At 45.4% G+C, this 26,095-nt stretch overlaps 1 protein-coding gene across 1 annotated transcript; it reads left to right on the forward strand.

Annotated features, from left to right (window-relative positions):
- Positions 1-735: 735 nt before the first annotated feature.
- LOC103171646 (NACHT, LRR and PYD domains-containing protein 3-like) lies at positions 736-25,362 on the forward strand (the record flags this gene model as incomplete). The annotated part of the gene is made up of 9 exons (XM_042345571.1): positions 736-838; positions 1,050-1,139; positions 5,251-5,615; positions 11,898-12,061; positions 14,705-14,876; positions 16,519-16,584; positions 17,764-18,304; positions 18,361-19,473; positions 25,338-25,362. Coding segments are annotated over exons 1-9 (2,568 nt in total), but the record flags the coding sequence as incomplete, so codon positions are not given.
- Between the last annotated feature and the right edge of the window lie 733 nt (positions 25,363-26,095).

Raw genomic sequence — 26,095 nt, forward strand, 5'->3', positions numbered from 1 at the left:
GGGCAGGAGGAGGGAGTGGGCTTCGGGGTAGTAGGAGGGAGTGGGCTGGGGGCAGGAGGAGCGAGTGGCCTGCGGCTGTGGGGCAGGAGGAGGGAAGGGGCTGGGGCGCGGGAGGGGGGAGTGGGCTTGGGGGCAGGAGGAGGGAGGGGGCTTGGGGGCAGGAGGAGAGAGTGTGCTGGGGCTGGGGTGCAGTAGGAAGGAGGGCTGGGGGGCAGGAGGAGTGAGTGGTCTGGAGCTGGGGGGCAGGAGGAGGGCTGGGGCTGGGGGGCAGGAGGAGGGTGGGGGCTGGGGGCAGGAGGAGGACGGGGGCTGGGGGGCAGGGGGAGGGAGGGGGCTGGGGGCAGGAGGAGTGAGGGGGCTGGGGATGGGGGCAGGAGGAGGGAATTTCTCCGTTAACAAAGATATAAACTGCAGGTCTGGGCTGTGTGGGTAACGCCCTGAGAGTGTTTGCACAAGTGGTTCACCACACACGGTTTTACAGTTGAAATAAGCAGTTTTTAAACAAATCTACATTCCGGGGGCAAGAGGAGGGTGGGGGCTTTGGCCAGTTTGAGCTGTCGCTGTGTGTTGATGGTATATTTGAGCTGTGTTTGATTCACATCTTGTTTTTGCCCTTTACTCTCGTGCTGTGACTCACAGAGGGATGACTTGATGCCCACATTCCCTTGGACCCAGTGCAGCTCCAAGGAGACACTTCTCACACAGACACAGGACAGGATCCTTTACTAAGAGGCTCAGCAACATCAAGAATAGTGTGTGGAGGGGCTGGGGTCAGGAGTCTGAGACACACACACCTCTGTACTGTGATGGCAAGAAGGGAAGTGCAGGTTCTGTTAAGGTAATAATTGGGCCGAAGGGGCTTCTTTAACCAAACCAATCAGATGTTTCCAGCACATTGTGAGGAACTGGAGCCAACCAGGGTTCAGAGAGGAGACTGTGTCACCAGCAGACAGACAGACAGACAGACAGACAGACAGACAGCAGCAGCTTCGTAAGTTACTGTGTCTGAGGCAGCACCAGCAAGTGAACATTTCCTTTGCTCTGAACAGGAGATCAGCAGCTCAGAGAGAGAGGGAGAGAGAGAGAGGCCACGAGGAGGAATTCACCCCCGTCAGCATCTGGTCACAGACAGCACCAAGGTAGGCTCAGGGCATCAATTCCCTCAACATCATTTTCGTTAATCTTCAACCTCAGCACCAGATCACTTTAGATTTGCAGATTTGTGGAGTTCTGTAGCTTACAACAACGTATATTGCAAGGTCCCTTCATGCGTGGGAGCTTCCTGGAGCACTTGACAGTGGCAGAGTCTGACCCCAAGCTCGCGGGAGAGGGAGGAGGGAGGTGACCATTAGCACGATCAAAAAGGAAGCTATTCAGACAGGATGTGAAGGAGGGGAGGGAGGATATAAGACGGAGCGATTGAGGGAGAGCGTTCCAGGGTTTCGGGTTATAGTGGCTGAAGACATGGCCACCAAAGGTGTAACGCAGGGCACAAGGGGAAACAAGGAGGCCGGAGCCAGCCACATGGAGGCAGTTGTTGGTGGAGTGGGGGTGGCGGGGCTAAGCACATCGAACAGGGAGGGAAGTGCGAGGGAACAAAATGATTTGAAAATAAAGTGAGAGGATCTTGAAATCGAGGTTCAAAGCTTGTCGATTAGAGCCCAGTCAAAGGAGCTCTCACCTCCCAAAGGAGAGGACCTGGGTTTGATTTCTGGTCAGGGCAAAACTTTAAGCAAGTTTCCTTGCTCCACACACCCACACCTCTTCTTTCCAAGCTGTAAGTTAGACCCCGATTGTTAGTTGATTTGTGGATTGCTTTCTGTGGGTAATAATCCATACTGTCTCTTTTTGTCTGTCTGTATCTCCGTCTGTCTGTGCGTGTGTGTATCTGTATCCCTCTCCCTCTCTCTGTGTCTTTGTCTGTGGATCTGTCTCTGTTTGTGTGTCTGTACATTTCTGTCTATGTGTGTCTCTGTATCTCTGTGTCTGTGCATGTCTGTATTTGTTTCGCTCTGGTCTGTGCGAGTTTGTGTTTGTATCACTCTGTGTGTGTGTGTGTTGGTGTTTGTATCGCTCTGTGTCTGTGCGTGTCAGTATTGGTATTGCTCTGTGGCTGTGTGTAACACTCTCTCTTCCTGTGTGTGTTTCTCTCTGTGTATCCATATATGTCCCTATGTGTGCAAAAATATGCATCTTTATCAAACTCTCTTTGTCTGTATGTGTCTCGCTCTCTCTCTCTGCCTGAGTTTGTCTCTGTATTCCAGTCAGTTTCTGCTTACTGAGTCTCACTGAGGCTCAGAGAGGAAATAGTGTAAGTGCGGAAACGCTGCTGTTTGTCTGTTAATAAAGATATAAGCTACAGTTCTGGACTGTGTGGGTAACGCCCTAATTTTGATGACACAAGCGAACTCACTGCAACATGGTTTGGAGCTCATACTAACAGATTGACACCAAATCTACATTCTCAACCGTCCGACTGTCAGTGAGACAAACTGCCCCAGTTTGAGCTGTCGCTGTGTGTTGATGGTTTATTGGAGCTGTGTTTGATTTCTATGTTGTTTTTGCACTCTCTCTCGTGCTGTGACTGTTAGCAGCAGAGAGGAAAAATAGGCTGTGAGTTCAGCTCTGCACATCCCCAGCGCCTGGTTTCCTGTCTTTCTGTACAAACTATGAGATAAATACAGAACAAGAAGCCGCAGCTTTAGCTGTTGACTTAAAATGCTCTGACTTCTCACTGTGGCCAACCGTGGAGCAGAGAGGGCAGTGCCCACACTGTGTGCTCTGCCTGTGCCAGGCTTTGTGTGTCTGTGTGTAGGGAGGCAGTGCCCACTGTGTGTGACTCCAGCAGCATTAAACCTGCCAGACCTGATCATCAGTTATTAGTTTAGAAACAGAATATATATTTATTTGTTGATAGAATATATATTTACATTCCGTTCAAACAAACAATTTCTTAAACAGAATATAAAAAAATAAATTTGTTATCCTGTTTCATGCTCTGACAGCAACAGACCCTTGTGGCGGCGGGTGGAGAGGGTGAGGGAGTGTGGGTGGGTGGGGGAAGCATCTCTGCATTCCCCCCTTTGCTGAAGGGACTAAGGCTGCCCCACTCCAGGGTCCTGCCAGCCTTTGTAGGGCACAGTTATAAGGTTTTATACCCCTCTCTCTGTGGTGCTTCTCTTTATGAGGAGTATGGATAGGTTAACAACACACAGGATGTGCATGCACTTTTTGGGGGATGTACCCTTTCAACACAGTGGAGATTTGCTGTCTGAGAACTGTTTGAGAATTCAACCGCTCATCAACTTGCGTTTGTGAATCTCTGATCCTGAACCCCCACTAAAACTGTACCATGTATTGCATATTTCCTCTCCCCATTCTTTCTCCCAAAGTGCATCACCTCATACTTCTGCCCCTTGAACTTCATCTGCCTTGTGTCTGCCCATTTCACCGGCCTGTCTATCTCCTCCTGTCATTTGCTATCATCCACTCACTGTTCAAAAGGTTCCCAAGTTTCGTGTCATCTGCAAAGATAAATGTGTTGCTCTTTATACACAAGTCATTCACATATATCAAACAGAGCAATGGAACTAATACCGACCCCTGTGGACATCACTGTATCCAGTGTGAAAAGGAACCATTTACGACAAGCCGCTGCTTTCCGTCTCCCAGACAATTGGTGTCCAATCTGCCATTCTCCTTTCTATCCCATGGGCTTCAATGTTGTTAACTGGTGTACTGTGTGGCACCTTCTCAAACACCTTCTGAAAGTCGATATACACTATCTTGTTTTCATTTTCGCCTTCATTCCACCTGCAGGTCATTCAGAACTCTGCAGCTCGTGTCTTCCGCACCAGGTTCCCATCACCACCTCGTCGCTCCACTGCTCCCATCCCCCAAGGATTGATTTCAGATCCTCATCCTCCACAGGCCATTCACGGCCTCTCCCCTCCCTCCCCCTACCCCCCCTCCCTCCGTCCTCTGCTCCGTCTGCTCCACGTCCCCCCCCCCCCCTACTTCGGGCCCTCAGCCCCGCCCCGACTCCTCCCCCTGCCCCCTCCCTCCCCCTTCAAGCTCCCCTTTCTCTTGACCGGCCAGCTCCCCTCTCGACTCTTTCCTCCTCCTCCTCCTTCCTCCTCACCTGACCATTTCTCTCTCTCCTTCCTCCTCACCTACATTCCCTCTCTCTTCCCTTCCCTGACATTTCCTCTCTTCTCCTTTCTCACCTACATTTCTCTCTGACCAACTGTGCGCCTTACGTTCCTACGTGAAAGGCGCTCTATAAATGGAATCTTGTTGTTGTATCTTGTTGTTGTATATCATCAAAGAACTCAATGAAGTTTGTCAGACACGATTTGCCTTGAGCAAATCTGTTGACTTTCATTAATTAGCTAAAGATTTTCCAATTGAAAAATAATTTTGTCCGACATTGTGGGCTCTCGAAGCTTCCTCACCATTGACGTTAGGCTGACTGGCCTGCAGTCACCAGATTCATCCGTCTCTCCTCTTTTTAGGGCTATAACATTTACAACCCTCCAGTCCTCTGACTATAGTCCCATATCCACGGAGTTTTAAAAGATTGTGACCAGAGCATCCGCTATTTCCGCCTGAAATTCCCTCAGCAATCTAGGATGCATCCCATCTTTTAAGTATCTTCTCTCCCTTTTAACCTATTCAATTTTTCTACCTCCTCCCCTTGTAACATTGGCACCATTCTCTCTTTTGTGAAGGCAGAAGAAAATTATTAATTCAGTACCTCAGCCGTGCCTTCTGCCTCCACTGGAAGTTTTCCTTTTTGGTCCCTTAGCAGCCCTAACTTTCCTTTGAACCTTCTTTCAGTCTTTTTGCGTCCGTTGCCTCCCTTTGAAGATTTAAATTATTTATTTAGTTCCCTTTTGAAAGCCAATATGAATTCTGCCTCAATCACTGCTCCCGCAGAGCAATCCAAATCCTGACCGCTTTGTGCATTGAAATATTCTCATGATCTGTAACAATCTTCCTCTCTATATATACATCTCTTTCACTGGTGACTTCTGGCAGTTGTTGATTCCCCCGCTGGGGTCTGGCCTAACTATGCACTTTACAGCTTGAATGCATGTTGGTAGTTCACTGGCCTCTCAGTCAGAAGGTTGTGTTTCTAAGCGCCACAATCCATGAGGAAATCATGAGGAAATCCCACATTAGCTGTAGTTCTGTGTAACCCATAAACAATCTGTAACTCGTTCCATTTAATGCTGATCTCTGTTCCAGGATGGGAGGCTCCTGTTGTACAGCAGCCCATGTACAGAGCAGCACACGACAAAGCAGTGAGGCCTCAGTTTGTGCCACAACAAGGGCTGTGGAACAGGAAAGAGATCGACCACCAGAAGACGCTACCGGTGATGGTAACCGACCTCCAGAGTGCGCTACCGATGATGGTAATCGGCCAACAGAGGGCGCTACAGATGATGGTAACCGGCCAACAGAGGGCGCTACAGATGATGGTAACCAGCCAACAGAGGGCGCTACAGATGATGGTAACCGGACAACAGAGGACACTACCGGTGATGGTAACCGGCGAACAGAGGGCGCTACCGGCGCTGGTAACCGGCCAACAGAGGGTGCTATAGGTGATGGTAAGCGGCCAAAAGTTGGGAAAATTTATGTAACCTCACCTGCTTTTCAGTCCAGATCCTTCTCATCAACATGCAGCTTTTCCTCCAGCTCCCACACTGTGTGAGGCAGCGTTCCTCAGTGCTCTGTCCTTGGTCCTCTTCTCTTCAAAATCTACACCCCCCCCTCTTGGTGACTTCATTCTTGGAACATAAGAAATGCAAGACGAGAAAAAGACCGAGGTGCATCGAGTTCACCTTCCACATTCCTGGAGATCACATGCAGATCACTGAAATAGTGTTTGCATAGATTCATTCGGAATTTAACCCCATTTAATCGCAGGCCGTGTGCTCTGGTTTCACCATTCCGGAGAAGTTGAAACAGACTGTTATGATTTACATTATTTTGTGCCTTTAGAAACTTAAAGACAGCAATCATGTCGCCTCTCAATCTTCCCCTTTCCAGCGTGAACATGCCCAAATTACTTTGTTGCTCATGATAATGCAGTCCCTCCATTCCCCCAATAATTTTGGATGGCCTCCTCTGTATCTTCTCAATTTCTCCTATATCCTTTTTGTACTACGACGTCTAGAAATATACACAGTACTCTAAGTGTAGTCTCACCAATGATGTATTGTCTCGTCCTCAATTTCAAGGCCATGCATGGCCTTATCCCCTCCTACCTCTCCGCTGACTACCTACCAACCTGGCCGCTCCCTCCATTCGGCGAGCTCCGGCCTGCTCCATGTCTCCAGCCCGACACCCCAAATCATCGGTGGCAGAGCTTTCAGCCTCTCTGTCGCCATAATCTGGAAATCCATCCCACAGACCCTTCGCCTTGCTTCCTCCCTTGACTCCTTCAAAGCCGGTCTCAAGACTCTTCTCTTCGATTGTAACTTCCGTCACCCTCCCACCTCCTTGCCTTCCCTCACCCGTACCGCACCCCTCCCCCATGCTTGGGTCCCGACCTCTGACTGTCCAGTGCCTTGGAAAGTCCTCCCAACGTGCAAGGCGCGGTATAAACATCATTTTGTTGTTTTTATACAGTGGCAGGATTACCTCACTATTTTGGCCTGTTATTGTGGTAAAACGAAGAAAGATTTGAAGAAAGGAAAGACATGATCTTGGAAATGAAAATGATCCTGGAAGTTTAGATGATGAGATTGATGTGGTGGTGAAATCTTTATTGAATTTGAATGAGTGGTTTACTTCTTGGAATTGTTATTATTTAATGTTCACTCCTCCCAGTGCCAAGCAATACTATCTATTGTGAGTCTGAAAACCAGCAATGAGTGTGTATGGTTTTGTGGCCAAATTAGAAATGCCTTCTGATCACACATTCCACAGTGAAAGATTATCTCTCAGCAGCAGTAGGAAGTTCAAGAAATGCTTATCTTGTGAATAAGATCACAATGATTCACCCACAAGCTGATAGATCATATATGATTCGATATCAACATTTAAGAGAGAAGTAGATAATTATTTGGGGAGGATTATTTGGGCAGGGCTATAGGTAGAGAGCGGGGCAGTGGGATTGAATTGGATAGCTCTTTTCAAAGAGCCAGCACAGACATGATGGCGATGGCATCCTTCTGTGCTGTATAATTCTATGACTCAAGCCTGAGAATTTCTGAGAATATCTTACATGTAAATCTGGAAATTAATCTATGTCAAGATTACTTCTGTATCTAAAATGAATCCAGAATGTTTGAGAATTTCTGTATTCGTCTAAATCAGCATGTCTCTGTGTTTAAACTACCTTGGAGCAAACATGTCCAATGAATCTTGACCAGCCTGTATGGCTCATCAATGAGATCCAGTGTAGATGTGTCAAGTACCATGTGAGCCAAAGGCCAATGGGTAGTATAAATCGTGGAGTCCTGTAGCTCAGTGATTAGAGCACTCGCTTTGCAAGTGAGAGACCTGAGTTCAATTCCAGGCAGGTCAGGGTGAAACCTTGGGCAAGTTTCCTTACTCCACACGCCTAATAATAATCCCTCCAAAACAAAAACAATAACAAAATTGGTCATTTTCAATCTACGACTGTTTGTGGGACATTGCTGTGCGCAATTAGCTGCCGCGTTCGCCCACAAATATACAGTCAATTCACTTTATAGTGTGTTCTGTGAAGCGCTTTGGGACGTCCTCCCGACCTGAAAAGCGCTATATCAAATGCAAGGATTATTATTATTATTATTATTATTGTTCTTTCGATATACCCAACATCTGGTTTGCTTTACTCGCTGTCTCACAGCATTGTTGGGAGAGCTTAACTGTATTGTCAATCAGAACCCAGATCTTTTACATTTTCCATACATATTATTTTCCTTCATTCAATTAATATTCCTGGATTTTTTGTCCCCATATGAATTATTTTATATTTCATCAAATAGACGCTCATTTGGAACATAGAATATAAAAAGAACAGGAGTAGACCAAAAAGCCCTTTGAGCCTGTTCTATCATTTAGTTAGATCATAGCTGATCTGTCGCTGAACTCTTTCTTTCAATTTAAATTTTCCGCTTTCTCCTGATATCCCTTAATAGCCTTAATAAGGCTTACTCAATAACAATAACCTTACTGTTGAAAGTGTGGATGGATCCGATACCTACAGCCTTTTAGGGGGGAGAGAATTCCATATTTCTAGCACCCTTTGAGTGAAAAATGCTTCCTGATTTCACTGTTAAATGGCCTGTTTCTAATTTTATGACTATACCCACTTGTTTTCGATTCCACCACCAGACATTCTCTGTATCCACCCGATGAAATCCCTTTATCATCTTAAATAAATCAATCAAATCACCCCTCAAGCTTCTGAACTCAAGGGAATACAATCCAAGTTTAAGCAGTCTTTCCTCGTAACTTAACCCTTTTAGGCCTGGTAACATTGTGGTGAACCTGTACTGCACCCCCTCCAGGGCCAATTCCTTCAAGATATTCAAGACTGAGTTACATATATTTCTTATTGCAAAAGGAATTAAGGGATATGGGGATAAGGCAGTGTTAGGTTATTAGCTGGAGTTAGATTAGAAGATCAGCCATGATTGAATGGCGGGGCAGGCTCGAAGGGCCGAATGGCCTCCTCCTGCTCCTACATGTTACTTTACGTTAATATACCTTTCCCGAGGTGTAGAGCCCCAAACTGAACGAGGTCTCCAGGTGGGGTGTAACTAACGCTCTATACAGCTGAGGCATTATTTCTTCTCCTTTGTATTCCAGGCGCCTGAGATAAAGCCAACATTCCATTCACCTTTTTGATTACTTTTTACACCTGGGAACTAGTTTTTGGTCATTTGTGGATATGGACACCTAAATCTCTTTGCTCCTCCACAGTTTTTAATTTGTCCCCATTTAGAAAATATTCTGCTTTTTTAGGTCCATAGCGGATGATCTAAGACTTCCGGACATTGAACTCCATCTGCCACAATTTTCTCTGCTCCTTAATCTACTAATTCCTTTGTAACTTCCTACTCTCATCTCCACAACTTACTGAGCCTCCTAGCTTATTGTCGTCTGCCATCGCGGAAACAACATTTTCTTTTCCTTCTTCCAAGTCATTTAAACATTATATGTGTGCATACAACAACATACAAATAACTTTATAGAGCGCCTTTACCATCGTATAGGTGAATAGCTGCATATATAGTGTATATACAGTGAATAGCTGTACATATGGTGAATAGCTCCATATATTGTGTGGATATAAAGCTCCTCTAGTGTATAGGTGAATAGCTGTATATATGGTGTATATATGGTGAATAGCTCTATATATTGTGTGGATATGGTGAATAGCTCTACATATGGTGTATATATGGTGAATAGCCGAGGTCCCATTACAGACCCCTGGGGGACACCACTTGTCACGTCCCGCCCATCAGTGAACGTCAGCTTTATCCCTACGCTCCCTGCCTCCCAACCAATTACTGAGCCACATCAATAGGTTACCTCGAACTCCACGCGCTTCGTTTTTCAATTAATAATCTTTTGTGCGAAACCTTATAAAATACCTTCTGAAAGTCCATATAAACAAAATCCGTAGACACTCTCTCATCCAACATATTGGAGACTACCTGAAAAGATTTGTTCAGATTACTCAGAGATGACCTGCCCTGCACAAACCCACGGTGACTCTCTTTGACTAGCTTATAGCTGTCCAAGTGTTCAAACATTCTGTCCCTGATGATCGGTTAGGGTTTATTTTTCCTACAACTGACGTTAAGCTGACAGATCTTTAGTTTCCTGCTTACTCCCTCGCTCCCTTCTTAAATAAACGGGTGACATTCACAATGTTCCAATCTAAGGGCATAATTCGCGAATCTCGTGATTTTTGGAAAATTATGACGAATGCAACTGCAATTTCCTCTCCTATTTCCTTTAGGATACTGGGTGGAAATTATCAGGTCCTGGAGATTTGTCCATCTTGAATCTCATTGTTTTCTCCATTACCATATTTATTTATCGTAATGTTATTAAGCATTTCACTTTGACTTATGTTTAGGTTGTCCTGTATGGCTGCAATTTTGTCCTCATCCTTTCAACTGTAAATCCAGTAGAGAATTATTTATTTAACAAGCCATTTCATTATTTTCCATTAGAGTCTCACCTAAATCCATCTTTAACGAGCCCACATTAAACTTGACCACTCAAACTCTTTCGCTTAATTATAGTTATGAAAGCTTTTACTATTAGCTTTAATATCCATTGCAAGTTTATTTTCATAGTCTCTTATTGCTCCTCTTATTGCTTTCTTTCTATAACTTTTGTTGCCTTTTGTAGTTCTCCCAGTCCTCTGCATTCCCACTTTTTCCTGCATTTGAGTAAGCCGTTTCTTTTAGTTTGATACAGTCTCTAACCTCTTTTGTGCACCATGGTTGCTCAACTACAGAGTTGAGCTTTTGCATTTTAGGGCTATGTACTTGTCCTGTATTGTATCAAATACTTTTCTTGAATACTTCTCATTGTTTGTTTGCAGGTTTCCCCAATAACATTTCAGCACAGTTTACTGTGGTCAATTTAGTTCTTATCCCATTGAGCTTGATCATGGAATCATAGAATTATAAAGCACAGAAGGAGGCCATTCGGCCCATCGTGCCTGTGTCGGCTCTTTGAAAAGAACTTTTCCAAATTAATCCCACTCCCATACTTTCTCCCCATAGCCCTGATCAACCTCACTGCCCGCTTTCTCTCTCCATACCTCATTGACCTGACTGATATTTTCTTTCCACTGCTGTAATGGGTATTTAATCAATATTGCTACACCTCCTCATTTCCCAATATCCCTGTCTTCTAAAGATATTATAGCCTGGAATATTTAGCTTCGACTCCTGCCCAGCATTTAACAACGGCTAATATATCATAGCCTTCAAGCTGCTTTTGTGCTTGTAACTCACTTATTTTATTTCTTATGCTACGTGAATTTGGAGAAATAACTCTTATTTCGTAACTGCTGCGGCATGCCTATACGCCCTGACGAAGTTCTTCTCACACTTATTGACGTGTTGCACATTGTTGTGATAACTTCCTATTAGCTTGTTTCTTTCTGTAGTATTTGCGACTTTATCATTATATGTATTCTGACCGTTGCTCTTATCCTCACTTTGCTTTATGTTTTGGTTGTTGTTTCCCCCACAGTTCCCCCCCACTCCCACTACCCCCCATCCACCACACACTTTTACTGGTTTCAAGCTTTTTCTTCAGTCCTATTTATCCTTTTCGCTGGAACCTTAGTCGCAGCCCAGTTGAGGTGCAGCCCTTCCCAGCAGCACAGCTCATTCTTTTATCAATACTGGTGCCAATGTCCCATGAAAAGGAACCCCTGCGTTTCACACTACGCTTTCATTTCCCTGATCCGTTGATCTCTACCGATTAGCACGTGGCTTGTGGCAATCCGGAGATTATCCTGCATATTTATCTTAATCCCAGCTCTTGATACACCTTAGCAGAACAACCTTCGTCCTCTTTCCATCTTTATTGGTTCCCGCGTGATTATCGACAACTGATCTTGTCCACTCCCCTTCAACGTTTCTTTCCAGCTGCATTGTAATATCCCTGACCCTGGAACCGGGCAGACAACACCCTCCTGGGCTCTCGATCCAGACAGCAGAGGATACTCTCGATCCCCTTAATTATTGCGTCCCCTCTGACACCAACGTTACTATTCTGCTCCTATCCCGCTTCCCTGCCTTCCGCTCTATGGTGCTTTGATTTGCATTCAGGCCTCCTTCCCCACAGACTTCTTCCTCACTAAATGTAGTAATGATCTCCATTGCTCTAACTGACCTTCACATGTACCTTATTTTTGTCAGATGGCGATAAAACTACAAACAGTGGGATTCTGAAAAGTTACAGCAACACTGAGCTTCACCTGGTGACCTGGTTCTACAGGCAGAGGCTGGAGGTGGCGATGGACGACCTGTTGGAGGACTTGACATCGGCGCTGGAGAAATTACTGAAACTCAGAGAGTTCGTGGTAGGTTGAGCAACATTAAAATTAACTTGTCTTCTTGGTGAAAGTTCACAGCTCGGTCTCAAGTTACATTGATCGAAGGAAATTTATTTCAACTCTACAGTCAAGTGTCCTCAATAATCATTTTACCAGACCCGGAGCTAGAATGTGACACAAAAACAATTTGTCATTTTACATTTGCCTACATTTGCTGAAAATATGCACAATTAGCACATGAAACTTAAACATTTTATAATCGTTTCTGTGAAGTGCATTGCAGTGTTTCAATTATGTGATTAACTGTAATATCAAATAGGAGGATTATTATTTGTATAACTAAGCTATCCAATTAATGAAGGAACAGCGCTAATATGTAAGAGATTCAGCTGGAGACGACTAATACGATTGTGTGATAATCCAACGATTACTAAGTATATCACAAAAGCTCCAACCTAGACAATAGATACATTAAATCCATATTACCCCGTCTAACTGCGAAGGAGAAGCGTCAACTCCCACTTCTACTCAACGATTTCATGCTTACATCTTTTTATAATAGTTTCTAACTGCACCTCCCCTTGCCAATGAGCAAGCCATCACACTGTGCAAGCTGCAAGTGACCCTCAGCGGCCTCCTTTCCCTTCAGAAAAGAACGATGGGGAGAAAGACAGATGGGCAACATTTTCTTTTCCATCCTTCTCCGACATTCGTGTTTCTCAGCCTTGAGATAGGCAGGTGTCTGAAGCTGTAGCCTTTTCTTTCTGTGTCCATTGTTCTTACATCTGTGCTTAAGGGTATGATTGCTCATTATCTGAGAGGAGTGAACATCTTCCCAAGAAAATAAGAATCGAATGAGAATGCTGACCTGAACCAGCAAAGATAACCGCTGCTAAGCTAATCCTTAAATCAAACCCACCGTATAAAGCATTGAGTAAGTGACGTGCATATAGAGGTTAACTAAAAGGGCTATGAAACATTAACACCAGATTTGTACCTTGCAAATATAATAATGGTTACATTTGTTATTGTACCTTCAAATGCCCTTCACAATATACTATGAGTTGCAGTGGCTGTGTGTTCTGTAGATAAACATAGAAGGTAGTTTGTGTATAGCAATGCCCACAAACAACCATGGTGTGATTAACCAATTGTATTAGAGGAACTGTTGGCTTCCTTACCAGAGGAAACACCGCGTTCTTGTTAAATTGTGCCATGGGAGGAGTTTTACAGGATACTGCAGCCAACTTGATGATCTCAAGGTCCAAATCCAATGTTGTGCAGCAGGGTAACTGAACACCAGCTACTTAATTCAGGTCCTTCTGTGAGGAGCGTTGATAATTAAAGGCAGAAACTCGCCAGATAGCACAGCTGATGAGGACATTCTGAGCCTTGGGGCGACAGCTGCTGGAAGGTGTTACCTGGAGTCCGAATTTGTGAACATATGTTCATACATTCAGTGCTTAGAATCCTGTATTACCTCAGAGACAAAGGAACTGCTCCTTAAACTGCACACCTACAATTGGTGGAACCATCTATCAATGGGAAGGGATGTGTGTCGGAGCTGCGGACAGGAAGAAGGTGGCAATATTCTCACGATTTCATGCTGCTGTGTGTTGCCCGCCGGAAAGCACTCAGGAAGATCCTGGTATCCACCATCAACTTAGTGAGGATCGAACCCGCAGCTGTGGAATGTTGAATGACCAGCTGGTGACTATCCCGCTGCTTAGGAGGGTGGGAGGTAAATGCGGTGTCTTTGGAGCTGGCTTGGTCCCAAGTTGACGTGTTTGGGAACGGAATGTGCGAATCTCCTCCACCGTCTGTGACAGTCTTTATTCCGGTTCCTGAGTCAGGGGGTTCAGGTGTATTTCTGGGCATTCACTGCTGATTACAGCACAGCCTGATTTATCCACAGAACCTGGAAGGCAGATAAGTTAATGGGGTAGGGAAACTCCCTCTCAGCTCCTGCTATCATTGCAGCCAAAGCCCTAACTAACGGATCGGGTGATCTAAGCTGGACAAGCAGCGAGAAAATTTGACAGATAATGCTATCAATGAAAATCTGTGTGGTTTTAGACTCCAGCAGTTACCCCAATTGTGCTCACTCTGGGCTCTCCCCAGCCTTGAAACTTGCCAACCTGTGTCTAATGCTTTCCAGAATTAGGTAAACAGGATGCTTTCCTCCAGGGAGGGAGAGAGAGAGAGCATATTCCATTCCAACAATCTACTCTGTGGTTTCGATGTGTAGGTGGGAAGCATAGATTTTTCAGCTTGGTCTGGAGATTCCTAAGCAATGGGGAAGGGTTTACACATGTGTCAGACACTCGGTTAAACCCCCCAAATATGTCACGTTCACCTAAACAGTTGAACGTGGCCTCGGTGTACCGTTTATTCTGGAGGACACCTTCCAGAGTTTGCAGCACATCCTCAGCCTTGCACTGGAGCGACAATCTACATTGTGAGTTCAATGACCAGACATGATTCTTGAACGCACAAGTTTCAGATTCAGAGGCAAGAATCCTACTAAATAAGCCCGGCTGATATACAGCAGAAGAATGACAAATTGGGCAGATTGAGAGAGTCCTGACTCGAAAACCAGACAACTGAATAAAGCCGTTCACATCATAGCAGCGTGAGTGTAGTTTAACACTTTTGTTTCTGTTTTCCTAGCACATCAGGCAGCTGGTAAACAAGAATCAGAGACAGGAAGCATCGAGATATCTTCTGGATTTAGTGACTGGAGCACCAAGCCAGCTGCAGAGAGAGATGTGGGAAGCTTTTGTGAAAATGGAGGACAATAAACCACAGCTGAAGGGAATCGTAAGAGAGATCCAGGAAAAGGGTAAGACACCATAAATGGCGGAAGTTATTTTTACGAATGGGGCTGGTGTGGGTGTAGGATTTTGACACATTTTGATACAAGCTGCTAGAAACGCAGTACTTTCAGACTAGTAGCTTTGGTTTGCGGGGAGATGGGGTTGTTCTACCAGAGTATAAGTCGTATGAGGTCAATCCGATCTGAGCAAATGTCTGGTTTAGAGCCTGGCACTAACAATTATCGGTAGCATGAAATTGGCAATAAAGTATAGGAGTGGGTCAGACAAGGCACCATTGAGACTGACACTGTGACCAACGTTAGTAAGGAGATGGTAGCAAGCCGTTGAGAGATACCAGTCAAGGAATCAACCATCGGTTGCCTTGATAAGAACATAAGAATTGCTACACAAAGAAAGACGGAGTGTCCATCAGGTTCACCTTCCACCTTCCTGGTGGTAACATGCACATATATTCCAAACTTGCGTATTTCCTTGAAAGAAAACTATCTCATCTGTGTTTGAAAGCATCAACATTTCCTGCTTCAACCATCTCCCCAAGGAACCTGTTCCACTAATTCACTACTGGCTCACTGAAATACTGTTTTACACACAATGACAGTTGACATTCATGCAGCGAATTCAATTGGATGGATGACGATAAGTACAGTCAAAGAGGAAGACTTTCATTCAGGACTTGAAAGAGCAGAGATTGGGGGCTTGGAGGGATATGAAGGACGTGGAGGGATGGAAAGATTGAGAATATCGGAATCTTGAAATCCACTGGTGGATGGGGAGTCAGTGGAGTCAATAATGGAGGACATAGGCTCAGAGGCTGGTGTTGGAGAGAGTGGGGGCTGCACAGTTGGGAACAGTCCACAGCTTGTGCAGTGAAGAGAGTTTTGGGGGATCAGGGGGCAAGGTGTGGGTGTAAATGGGCCGTAACGTGCTGATGGCACGAATGAATGCCTCAGGACCAGTGGGTCATGTTAGAGATGGGCAAAATTGCTGATGTGAGGCAAAGCCAAGCGAGGGACAACAACAACATACATTTGTATAGCGCCAACTCACGCAGGTTAGCTTCCCAGAGGGCTTAGCAGTGGCAGAGCACCGCACTGAGCCGGGGGTGACCACCGGCGCTGTCGAAAAATAAGGTCTTTAGGCACGAGCTGGAGGTAAGGAAGGAGGGGGCGAGGCGTAGGGATAGAGGAAGAAACCTCCAGAACTTCAGGTTTTAGTGGCTGAAAGCACGGCCACCAATGGTTGAACAGAGGCAACGGGGGCAATTAGGAGGCCAGAGCCAGTCGAGGGGAGGCAGCGGGTTGGGGAGTAAGCAGATTAATCCAGACTCACACTCTTTGCATAATGTGGAGTTTGCTTCCTGCAAGTACACTCAGCAGGAGCTGCTGACGGGAGCCCATCGAGGAGAGCTGCGTCTTGATGACATTTAACTGGAGAACGTGAGAGCTGAATCGGATCTTGATATCTGATGGCAGTTGGTCAAATCATGGTACTGCAGTCCAGTGTAGAGGCTAAAGCGATAGAGTTAGGTGGCATCCCCCGACACATGGAAGTGGAAAGTCTTCCATACTGACATTAATAGCACTCCAAGTTAAAGGCTTATCTCCTGTCAGGCTCGTTTCACTACTAACGTATATTAAACATCTTCAGGTAACAGGCTTCCCACTGAGATATTTCGTTGCTGGTGTGAAGAGAAGTTGGCTGAAGAACTTACACGTAAGTGAACTGGAGGATAAAGTCCTTTAGAGCAACAATATTAAATTGATATTAAATATGAAAATATTTTGTTTTTAATAAAACATGTTTCTCCAAGGATGAAAGTCCAAAAGCTGTAACCAAGACAATTTGGAAACTAAGTAGGGAGGAGAGGGAGGGAACTTGACGAACTTGACCCAAGCACTGCTGTGAAATGGTGGAAACATTACCCAAGAAAGCAGGAATTATTGGGAGAATTCCAAAGGGCGACACTCGCATGTGAAAGACGGTGGAAGGAGGGAACATAGAACCAGTGGGAAGACGAGGGGTGGGCATGAGCAGCAGAATAGAGCTGGTGCATGTGGCAGAGCTCGGCAGAGCTGAGAACATGAAGCTATTTGAAAGTCAGACCATGGATCTGGAAATCCATCAACTGGGGAACTGGAGTAAGTGGATCCGCAGGAGGATGGGAAACAATTCAGGCCATCGTGATACACTGTAAACATTTCAAACGAAGGCAACTGCATTTAATTTATTTTAATTCTGTGAGACATATCGGCTTTGATATGCTTAAAATGGCTTTGAGAAGGCTCTGGTCTGAAATGCTGTACTCTGTGAAATGCACTATGCAAATGTAATCTTGTTGTTGTTTAAATTGAAGAAAGCTATTCTACAATTTAACATAGTAAATACTCTATGTGTAAATGACAAAGAAAGAAGTAGACGGTCCAGAGGTGACCGTTGATGGGTATATAGACTGGAGCGAATTGTGTATAATATAAACACTGTGAAGTGTTGGGTGGATAATACGTTTCAGTATTGTACATTCTCATGGAGAAGCCAGCGGACCTGGGTTTGATTCACAGTCGGGGTGAAACGTTGGGCAAGTTTCCTTAGTCCACATGCGTCTGTTTACCCAGAAATAAGTGAAATCACTTGGCAGTCAATTGGCGGATTGCTTTCCGGGGTTAATAGTCCCTTCAAAAACAGATAATAATAATTTGGTAACTCAATCCACAGCCATTTCTAGGAAACTACTGTGAAGAATTTACTGCCGTGTTTTGCGCATAAAATGTATGTGTGTGTGTATGTATGTAAGAGTGTGCATGCATGTATCAAAAGGAAGGTGTGCACGTGTTTCACTGGGTTATGGTAATAAATATGCGGCGATGCTGATGGGATCTGATGTTCAATTTTAAGATGTTCAGAAACAGCACAAAGAAACCCTCCGTTCCCAGAATGAGAAGCTGTCAGTAAACACCCTGCGAGGACGGGAGAAAACCAAGACATTTCTGCTGTCTGAACGTTACACAGAATTAATAGTCACTTCATCTCTCCGTGAGCGGAGGCTGGTGGAGCATGAATTGGTGGCGAGAGGCAGAGAACATGAGGAGTGGCAAGAGAAGAATGTCAGGAAGGAGCTGAAGAAAATACAACCGGAGGAGCTGTTCGGAACTCCTTTAGGGACAACCATCCTGAGTGGAATAGCAGGGATTGGGAAAACCACCATGGTGCAGAACATTCTGTATCGCTGGGCCACAGGGAAGATCTATCCCCAGATCCACTTTGTCTTTCATTTCAAATTCCGTGACCTGAACGTGATAAAAGGGGAAACCAGCCTGAAAACCATGGTCCTGGAATCATATCCTTATCTTCAGGATGTTCTGGACAAGATCTGGGAGAAGCCGGAACATTTGCTGTTTGTGTTTGATGGTTTGGACGAGTTCAAGGACAGGATTGAGTTCACAGACAGTGACAGAAACCCAGTCCCTCGGGTCAGCTGCCCGGGGCTGAAAGCCTCTGTCCCGTGGCTGACATTGTGCGCTCTCTGGTACATCAGGAAGTACTGAAAGGCTGTTCAGTGCTGATCACAAGCCGCCCAACTGCACTGGAGTCTTTGGATCACATCCCCACCAACTGCTGGGCTGAAATCCTGGGATTCTTCGCTGAGGGAAGGGAAGATTACATCAGACGCTTCTTTCCAGATGAGAAGATTGCAGCTGAAGTGCTGAGATATGTGAAGGAGAATGACATCCTGTACACCATGTGCTTCAACCCTTCCTACTGTTGGATCCTCTGCTGCACATTGGAGCCAATCTTCAAACATCCAGAAGACAAACAGCCTCCCCCCAAAACCATCACACAGCTGTACTCCAGTTACATTTACAACATCCTGAAGAACCATCCCCGAGAGAGTGAGAGCCCTCGGGAGGTGATGCTGAGAGCCGGGGAGATGGCCTATGAGGGGGTCTGTAACAGGACCATTGTGTTCGATGATGACCATTTCTCTCACCATCAGCTTGAACCCTCAACCTTCATCTCAGGGTTTATGATGGAGATTCTGGAGAAGGATGATGGTGGGAGACAAGTTGTGTACACATTCCCTCATCTCATCATCCAGGAGTTTGTGGCTGCTCTCGCTCAGTACCTGACTCCCGTCCGCAGGAACCTGGTTGAACTGCTGGACCAGGTTCACAAGAAGAACGACTGGCGCTTTGAGATCTTCCTGCGGTTTGTTGTGGGTCTCTCCTGGCCACACACAGCCCGGCAGCTGGAGGAGATCCTGGGGCCGTTAACTAACGCGTCAGTCTGTGAAGCCATCTCCTGGCTGAAGGTGAATATTGAGGCGGCGATTAAACAGTCAGGGAGAAAAGGTGGTAAACGGAAGCTGCTGAACATGATGTACTATCTGTTTGAGTCTCAGAACAACACTCTGGCCCAGGTCACACTCGGAGCTGTGGGGACACTGGACTTTAGTGGGTTCACATTGAACCCTCTGGACTGTGCTGTGCTGTCTCATGTGTTACAGCTCTGTGACACCATAGAAAACCTCAATCTCAACAGCTGTAACATCGGAGCTGAAGGGATCCAGCGTCTGGTGCCCGCACTGCACAAGTGCCGACAGCTCAGGTTTGTCGTTATTGATGGTTTCAGTCAGAAACCTGGAGAATATCAGCCAGTGAGTGAGGTGTGTGAGTGCTCGGGGAATATACTGATATACAGACAGTCTGTCTCACTGGGGGAGAATTCCCAACACAATTTGGCTATAAATGATCCTCAATATTAAAGCCCCGACTCGTGAGCACAGGCCGAGACCTTACTGAGAATGTTGAGAGCCATCAGCTGTGACCTGAATCATCTCTGTGACTCCTCCTGTCCCAGTCATTCAATCCCTGTCCACTCTGCTCCCCCCAGTCTGTACTGACTCTATAAACAACACAACAGCTGGTCTCAGCCCCTCACAGCCTCCACTCCATTTACACCCTGATGAAACAACATTTAATTATGGCTTATATTATAACAAAATTCTGCAGCCTATATCTGACTGCACTGCGACATTGGCTGCCTCACAGCTCAGCTCTACAGCTACAGTGGAATCGTTGCTGTTGCAGATTATCTGTGTAAATCCTCACAGCTTATTCGTGCAATTGATATAATTGAGTTCAGAGTTTATATTCTCTCTATAAATCAACAACAACTTATATTAATATAGAGTCCATCACGTGGGTCAGCGTGTCAGTTTGTTTAACTGCTCCAATCCTCAGAGCTCAGCACTGCAGATGTTATAATTCAGACCAGGGTGGGTATCTCTGTATTGTGGTGACAGCTGCTGGAAGGCTTTACCTGGAGCTGAGATAGTGACAACATGTTCGTTTATCCTGGGCTTGGAATCCATCTTGACTGATTTATAGAGAGAAAAGAAGCTGCTGCTTAATTTCCGTACCAACAATCGGTGCCCCCATGGCTCAAGTAGAGAAAGTAGGGAAGGAAGTGAGTGGGAGGAAGTGGAAGGATGGAGAGGAAGGAGGGAGGGAGAGGATGGAGAGTTTGAGAGTAAGGATATAGTGGAAGGAAAGAGAGGAAGAAGTGTGTGAGAGAAAGTATGGAGAAAAAGGGAGGAAAGTGGGAAAGAGAGCGGAGGAAGTGAGGGAGGGAATGAAAGCGGAAGGGTGAGGGGATGGTGAAGTTGGGATGATGGAAATGGTTGCGGAGCGGGAATAGTTCCCGCCCCCCCACCCCATGGTGCTGGAGATTCCTCCCTATTCCTGAGACGTTTAACGCACTCAGTTCAATGATTCCATCTGTATTTGCAACTGGCTTTAGCTCATGTATGGAAAAAATGTGGAAAACATCATGTTCTGGTGTACTTTTCCGTTGGTAACTTTACAGTCAAAACCTCTGCAAAAACCTCACCCAGAATAAAGTCTACACAGCTTTAGCCCTGAGTTAGCCTGTGTCTGCTCACACACTGCAGTCTGAGCCCTGTAGCTCAGTGGTTAGAGCCCTCGCCTCGCTAGCGAGAGGGCCTGGGGGTGATTCCTGACAGGGCAAAACCTTACGGATGTATCCTTACTCCACTCGTGTCTGAGAGAGAGACTGAGAGAGAAAATATTTTAATGTGTATTGACTGTGTATTTTGTTGGAGTAACGGAGAGAGCCTGAGAGCGATAGAGAGATAACGAGAGAGAGAGAACGGGAGAAACTGCGGGAGAGATAGAGAAAGAGATTCTGAGAGAGACTGAGAGAGAATGTGATAGACAGAGAGAGAGAGAGAGAGAGAGAGAGAGAGAGACTGAGCGAGAGCCTCAGAGAGCCCGAGAGAAAGAGATAGCGAGGGAAAGTCTTGCTGTGTGTGTGTGATTGTGTGTGAGAGAGAGAGAGAGACTGAGAGAGAGACTGAGAGAGAGGGAGAGAAAGAGACTTTTTGCTAGATAATATATGATATATTGACTTTGTGACTTTGCGTTTCGTGGGAGACAGAGAGATTGAAAGAGAGAGAGAAAGAGAGACTGAGGTAGGTAGAGGGACTGTGAGGGAGACAGAGACTGAGAAACACTCAGAGAAAATATACTCTATGGTGTAGTGACTGTGTTTTTAAAGCGAGAGAGAGACTGAGAGAGACTGACAGATACGGAGACATACAGAGAGAGGGACGGTCAGAAACAGAAAGAGAAGCAGAGAGAGATTTTCAGAGAAAATAAATTATGAAGTGTAGTAACTGCTTCGTGGGAGATGCGGAGAGAGACCATGAGAGATAGAGAGAAAATGGGAGAGAGAGACGAGGAGAGAGACTGACTGCGTGAGAGACAGACAGGCAGACAGTTAAAAAGAGCCAGAGAGAGAGAGCCAGAGAGGTATACTGATAGAAAGAGAGACTGAGAGAGGCTCGGAGTGGAACTATATTTTAAAGTGTACTTACGTTGTGATTTGTGTGAGAGGTAGAGAGAGTGAAGAGAGAGACACTGATATATATATAGAGAGAGAGAGCGAGAGAATGGGACTGATAGAGAGGCTTAGACAGAAAGTGAGGGACACAGATTGAGCGATAGACTGAGAGAAAGGCTGATAGAGACTGAGAGAGAGAGAGAGAGAGAGAGTGACTGACTGAGCGACAGTTTGGGAGAAAGAAAGAATGAGAGAGATAGAGAGAGGCTGAGAGAGAGAGAGAGATTGAGAGAGCGCGATTGCAGTACAGAGAGAGAGTGATTGAGAGAGACAAGGTGGGAGACTCGGTGAGTGAAGAGTGTGTGAGAGAATATATTACCAAATATGCTGACTGCAGAATATGAGTGAGAGACTGAGAGAGAGACTGTGAGAGAGACAGAGAAAGACAGAGAGAGAGAGAGAGGTTCAGAGACAGAGACGGAAGCTGCGATTGAGATTGAAAGAGAGAGAGAGAGACGAAGAGCAAGAGAGAGATTGTGAGGGACAGAAACAGTTTTCGTGAGTGCACATGTGCGGGTGTGTCTGTCCCTGATCATACGGTGTATGTTTGTTTTGAATGCGTGTGTACATGCGTGTCTGTTTGTGGGTTGTATGTGTGTATGTGTGTGTGTGTGTGTGTGTGTGCACTCCTGCAACCTGTCCTTCTCAGCTATGCATGATGTTGGGACTTCCTCCCTAATCCTGAGACGTTTAATTCTCTCGGGTCAATGATTGCATTCATATTCCCAAACAGCTTTAGCTCTCGGACGGATTCTTTTAGTGGAGAAATCATGTCCTGATGTACTGTTTTCTTGGTATCTTTGCAGCCAAAACGTCTGTGCGAGAGGGCCTAGGGTGATTCCTGGCAGAGCAAAACCTTACGGATGTTTCCGTGCTCAACTCGTGTTTATTTGCCTCACAGTCAGCCACAATCCGGTTGTTATAGAATTTGCAGATCGAGTCCATAATCCTTGAGAATATGAGATATAGGAGGCCTGAGAGAGAACGACGGAAAGATACAGAGATAGAAAGAGAGACTGAGAGAGAAGAGAATCTGAGTGAGAGAAAGACATAGTGATAGACAGATAGAGAGAACGAGACTGAGAGATTAGGGGAGAAGAAATATAACGTGTGAGAGGGTTTTTTGTGAGAGGGTTTAAGCGACAGAAAGAGAAAGAGAGAATGAGAGAGAGATAGTGAAGAGAGAGTGAGTGAGACAAAGATAGAGTGAGAGACGAAGACAGAGTTAGGGTGAAACGTTGAGAGTGAGACTGAGAGAGAGGCTGAGTTAGGGAGAGAAAGAGGGAGTGAAAGAGAATCAGAGAGAGACTGAGAGAAAGAAAGTAAGAGAGAGATTGAGAGAGAGACAGACTGAGAGAAAGACAGGCAGAGTGAGAGAGAATAGGGTGGATAAATTATAACATTTCGTGACTGTATATTTTGTGGGAGACTTAGAGATAGAGACTGAGAGGGTAAGAGAGACAAACAGAGACACAGAGAGAGACTGAGACAAAAATATATTATAACGAATAGTGACTGTCTTGTGGGAGAGCCAGAGCAAGTGACTGAGACAGAGAGGAGAGAGAGAGAGAGAGAGAGAGAGCGACTGATAGAGAAACTGACAGAGAGAGCGCGAGAGTCAGAGATAAAGACAGAGACAAATCGAATGACTGAATGAGGGAAAGAATAGAGCGCGAGAGACAGAAAGTGAATGAGAGAAAGAAAAACGTAGAGAAAGAGGGACTGTGAGAGATATTATAAAGTGTAGTGACACTGTGTTTTGTGGGTGACAGAGACTGTTACTGCGAGAGAGAGAAAGAGACAGAGAGAGAGAGAGAGAAATGGAGAGATTCAGTGGGAGAGACTGACAAAGAGAGAAAGAGAGAGCGAGGAAGAGGGGCCAAAAGAAAGGAGGAGGGAGAAGAGAGTCACTAGAGAGAGACGAAGAGACGAGGAGCGAGAGAGAGACACTGAAAGACAGAGAGAGACGGAGAGAGAGACTAAGAGAGCGAGTGACTGAGAGAGAGACTGTGAGAGTGTGAGAGACTGGAAAAGGGAGAGTGAGATAGACAAACTGAGTGAGTGAGTGAAGTAGAGAGAGAGTGTGTGGCTGTGAGAGTGGGAGAGAATCAGACAGAGAGAGAATGAGAGAGAAAGTGACTCAGAGACACAGAGTGAGAGAGACTGTGAGAGAGAGATAGAAAGAGATACTTAGAGACCTCGATAGAGAAAAATAGTCTGAAAGACAGAGATAGGGATAGAGTGAGACAGAGTCAGAGATACAGAGAGAGAGAGAGAGAGAGAGAGAGAGAGACTTGGAAAGAGAGAGAGACTGAAAGACAGAGATAGAGTGAGAGAGAATCTGAGAGACAAATAGAGAGAGAGACTTAGAAAGAGAGAGAGACTAAGCGATAGAGGCTGAGAGACTGAGAGAGAGAGAGAGAGAGAGAGAGAGAGATACTGAGGCAGAGGCAGAGAGAGAGACGATGAAAGAGAGAGAGAGAGAGAGAGACAGAGAAAGAGACTTAAGGGCGAGAATGAGAGAGAGAGAGAGAGAGAGAGAGAGGAGAGAGACTGAGAGGGAGTGAGTGAGAGAGAGACTGCGAGAGAGTGGGAGGGAGAGACATAGACATAGAGAGCGACTGAGAGAGATATTGAGGGAGAGAAAGAGAGAGAGACTGAAAGAGTGAGTGAGACAGAAACAGAGAGAGAATATATAGTGTAGTGACTGTATGTTTTGTAGGAGAGACAGAGACAGTGACTGAAAGAGATTGACTGACAGAGAGAGAAAGCGTGAGAGAGAGAGAGAGATTGAGAGAGGGACAGAAAGAAACACTGATAGACACATATATAATATATATATAGAGAGAGGGAGAGAGACTGAGAGAGAGCGAAAGAAATTAAGAGAAAATATATTTTAAAGGGTAGCGAATGTGTGTGTTGTGGGGGAAACAGATATAGAGTGACTGAGAGAGAGAGATTTGCAGAAACTGCAGGAAAAACAATGAAAGAGACTCAGAGAGAGAGAGACTGAGAGAGAAAGTGACTCAGAGACAGAGTGAGAGAGAGACTGAAGGACAGAGATAGAGACTGAGACAGTGAGAAAGAGAGAGAGAGAGAGAGACTGAGCAAGAGAGGAAACGATGATGTGTGTGAGAGAGAGAGACAGACTGAGAGAAACAGAGAGACTGTGTGAGAGAGTATGCTATAACGTGTAGTAACTGCGTTTTGTGGGAGAGGCAGAGAAAGAAATATATATATAGAGAGAGACTGAGACAAAGTGAAAGTCATAGAAGAAGACACAGAGAGCGAGAGAGAGAGAGAGAGAGAGTGAAAGACGGTGAAAGAGAATATATTGTCAAACGTAGTTATTGGTTTGAGGGAGAGACAGAGAGAATCACAGAGAGAGAGAGACAGACTGTGATGTGTGGGCACATGTGTTTGTGTGTGTCTGACCCTGGTCCCAGCGCCTTGGGACTTGCTCCCCACGTGAAGGGCTCCTGTATATACATGTCAATGTGTATTGTGTTGTTAAACCGTATTCCCTGTGTTTGTATCTCTGTGTCCAGGCTGAGGGGCAATAATCTGGGAGATTGTGGAGTGAAGCGACTGTGTGAGGCTCTGAGGAACCCGGAGTGTAAAATAAAGAGACTGTGGTAAGTAACGCACTGTGTCTCCAGAGTGTGAATGACTCCAATATCTGAATGTGTTTATTGTGACTGTTTGATCAGTGCGGCTGAATATTGTGACAGGAATTTGTGTGAGAGTGTGAGGCCACAAGCCATATTTTACATCAAACTCTCAACGTGTGTTAATGTATCTGTGTGTCTGCATGTCTGTGTATGTGTGTCTCTGTCTGCGAGTCTGTGAGTGTGTGTGTCTGCGTGTGTGTCGGTGTCTGTGTGCGTATCTATGTTTGCGGTTGAATGTGTGTGTGTGTGTCTGTTGTCAGAAACGTTTGCAACTATTTACAACGACTTTACAATGATCCTATTCCAGTTTACCAATTGGTTGGGTTCAGTCACTATATTCAGGTCAAAACAGCAGGTAATAGACAAATAAAGGAAACAATAAAATAATACACAAGACACAAAGCGGTACCGAGCGGATTCTGTCACAGTTCGTGTCTCGCACTGCTCCGCTACCATTCCCGAGAGATATCTAACACACATTTGTTTAAAGACACCTTAATAACTGCAGCCAAAGCTGTCTTTTTTTTTAAGAAAAAGCAACTCCTTATTTTGTTATATCCATAATATATTTCAATTCCCCCTTTAACCACATTTTATTCTCTCCTGATCAGTACGTTTGTCCAGTATGTAAGTGT

The sequence above is a fragment of the Callorhinchus milii genome, unplaced genomic scaffold, assembly GCF_018977255.1.
Source record: "Callorhinchus milii isolate IMCB2004 unplaced genomic scaffold, IMCB_Cmil_1.0 Scaffold61, whole genome shotgun sequence".
Lineage (NCBI taxonomy): Eukaryota > Metazoa > Chordata > Chondrichthyes > Chimaeriformes > Callorhinchidae > Callorhinchus > Callorhinchus milii.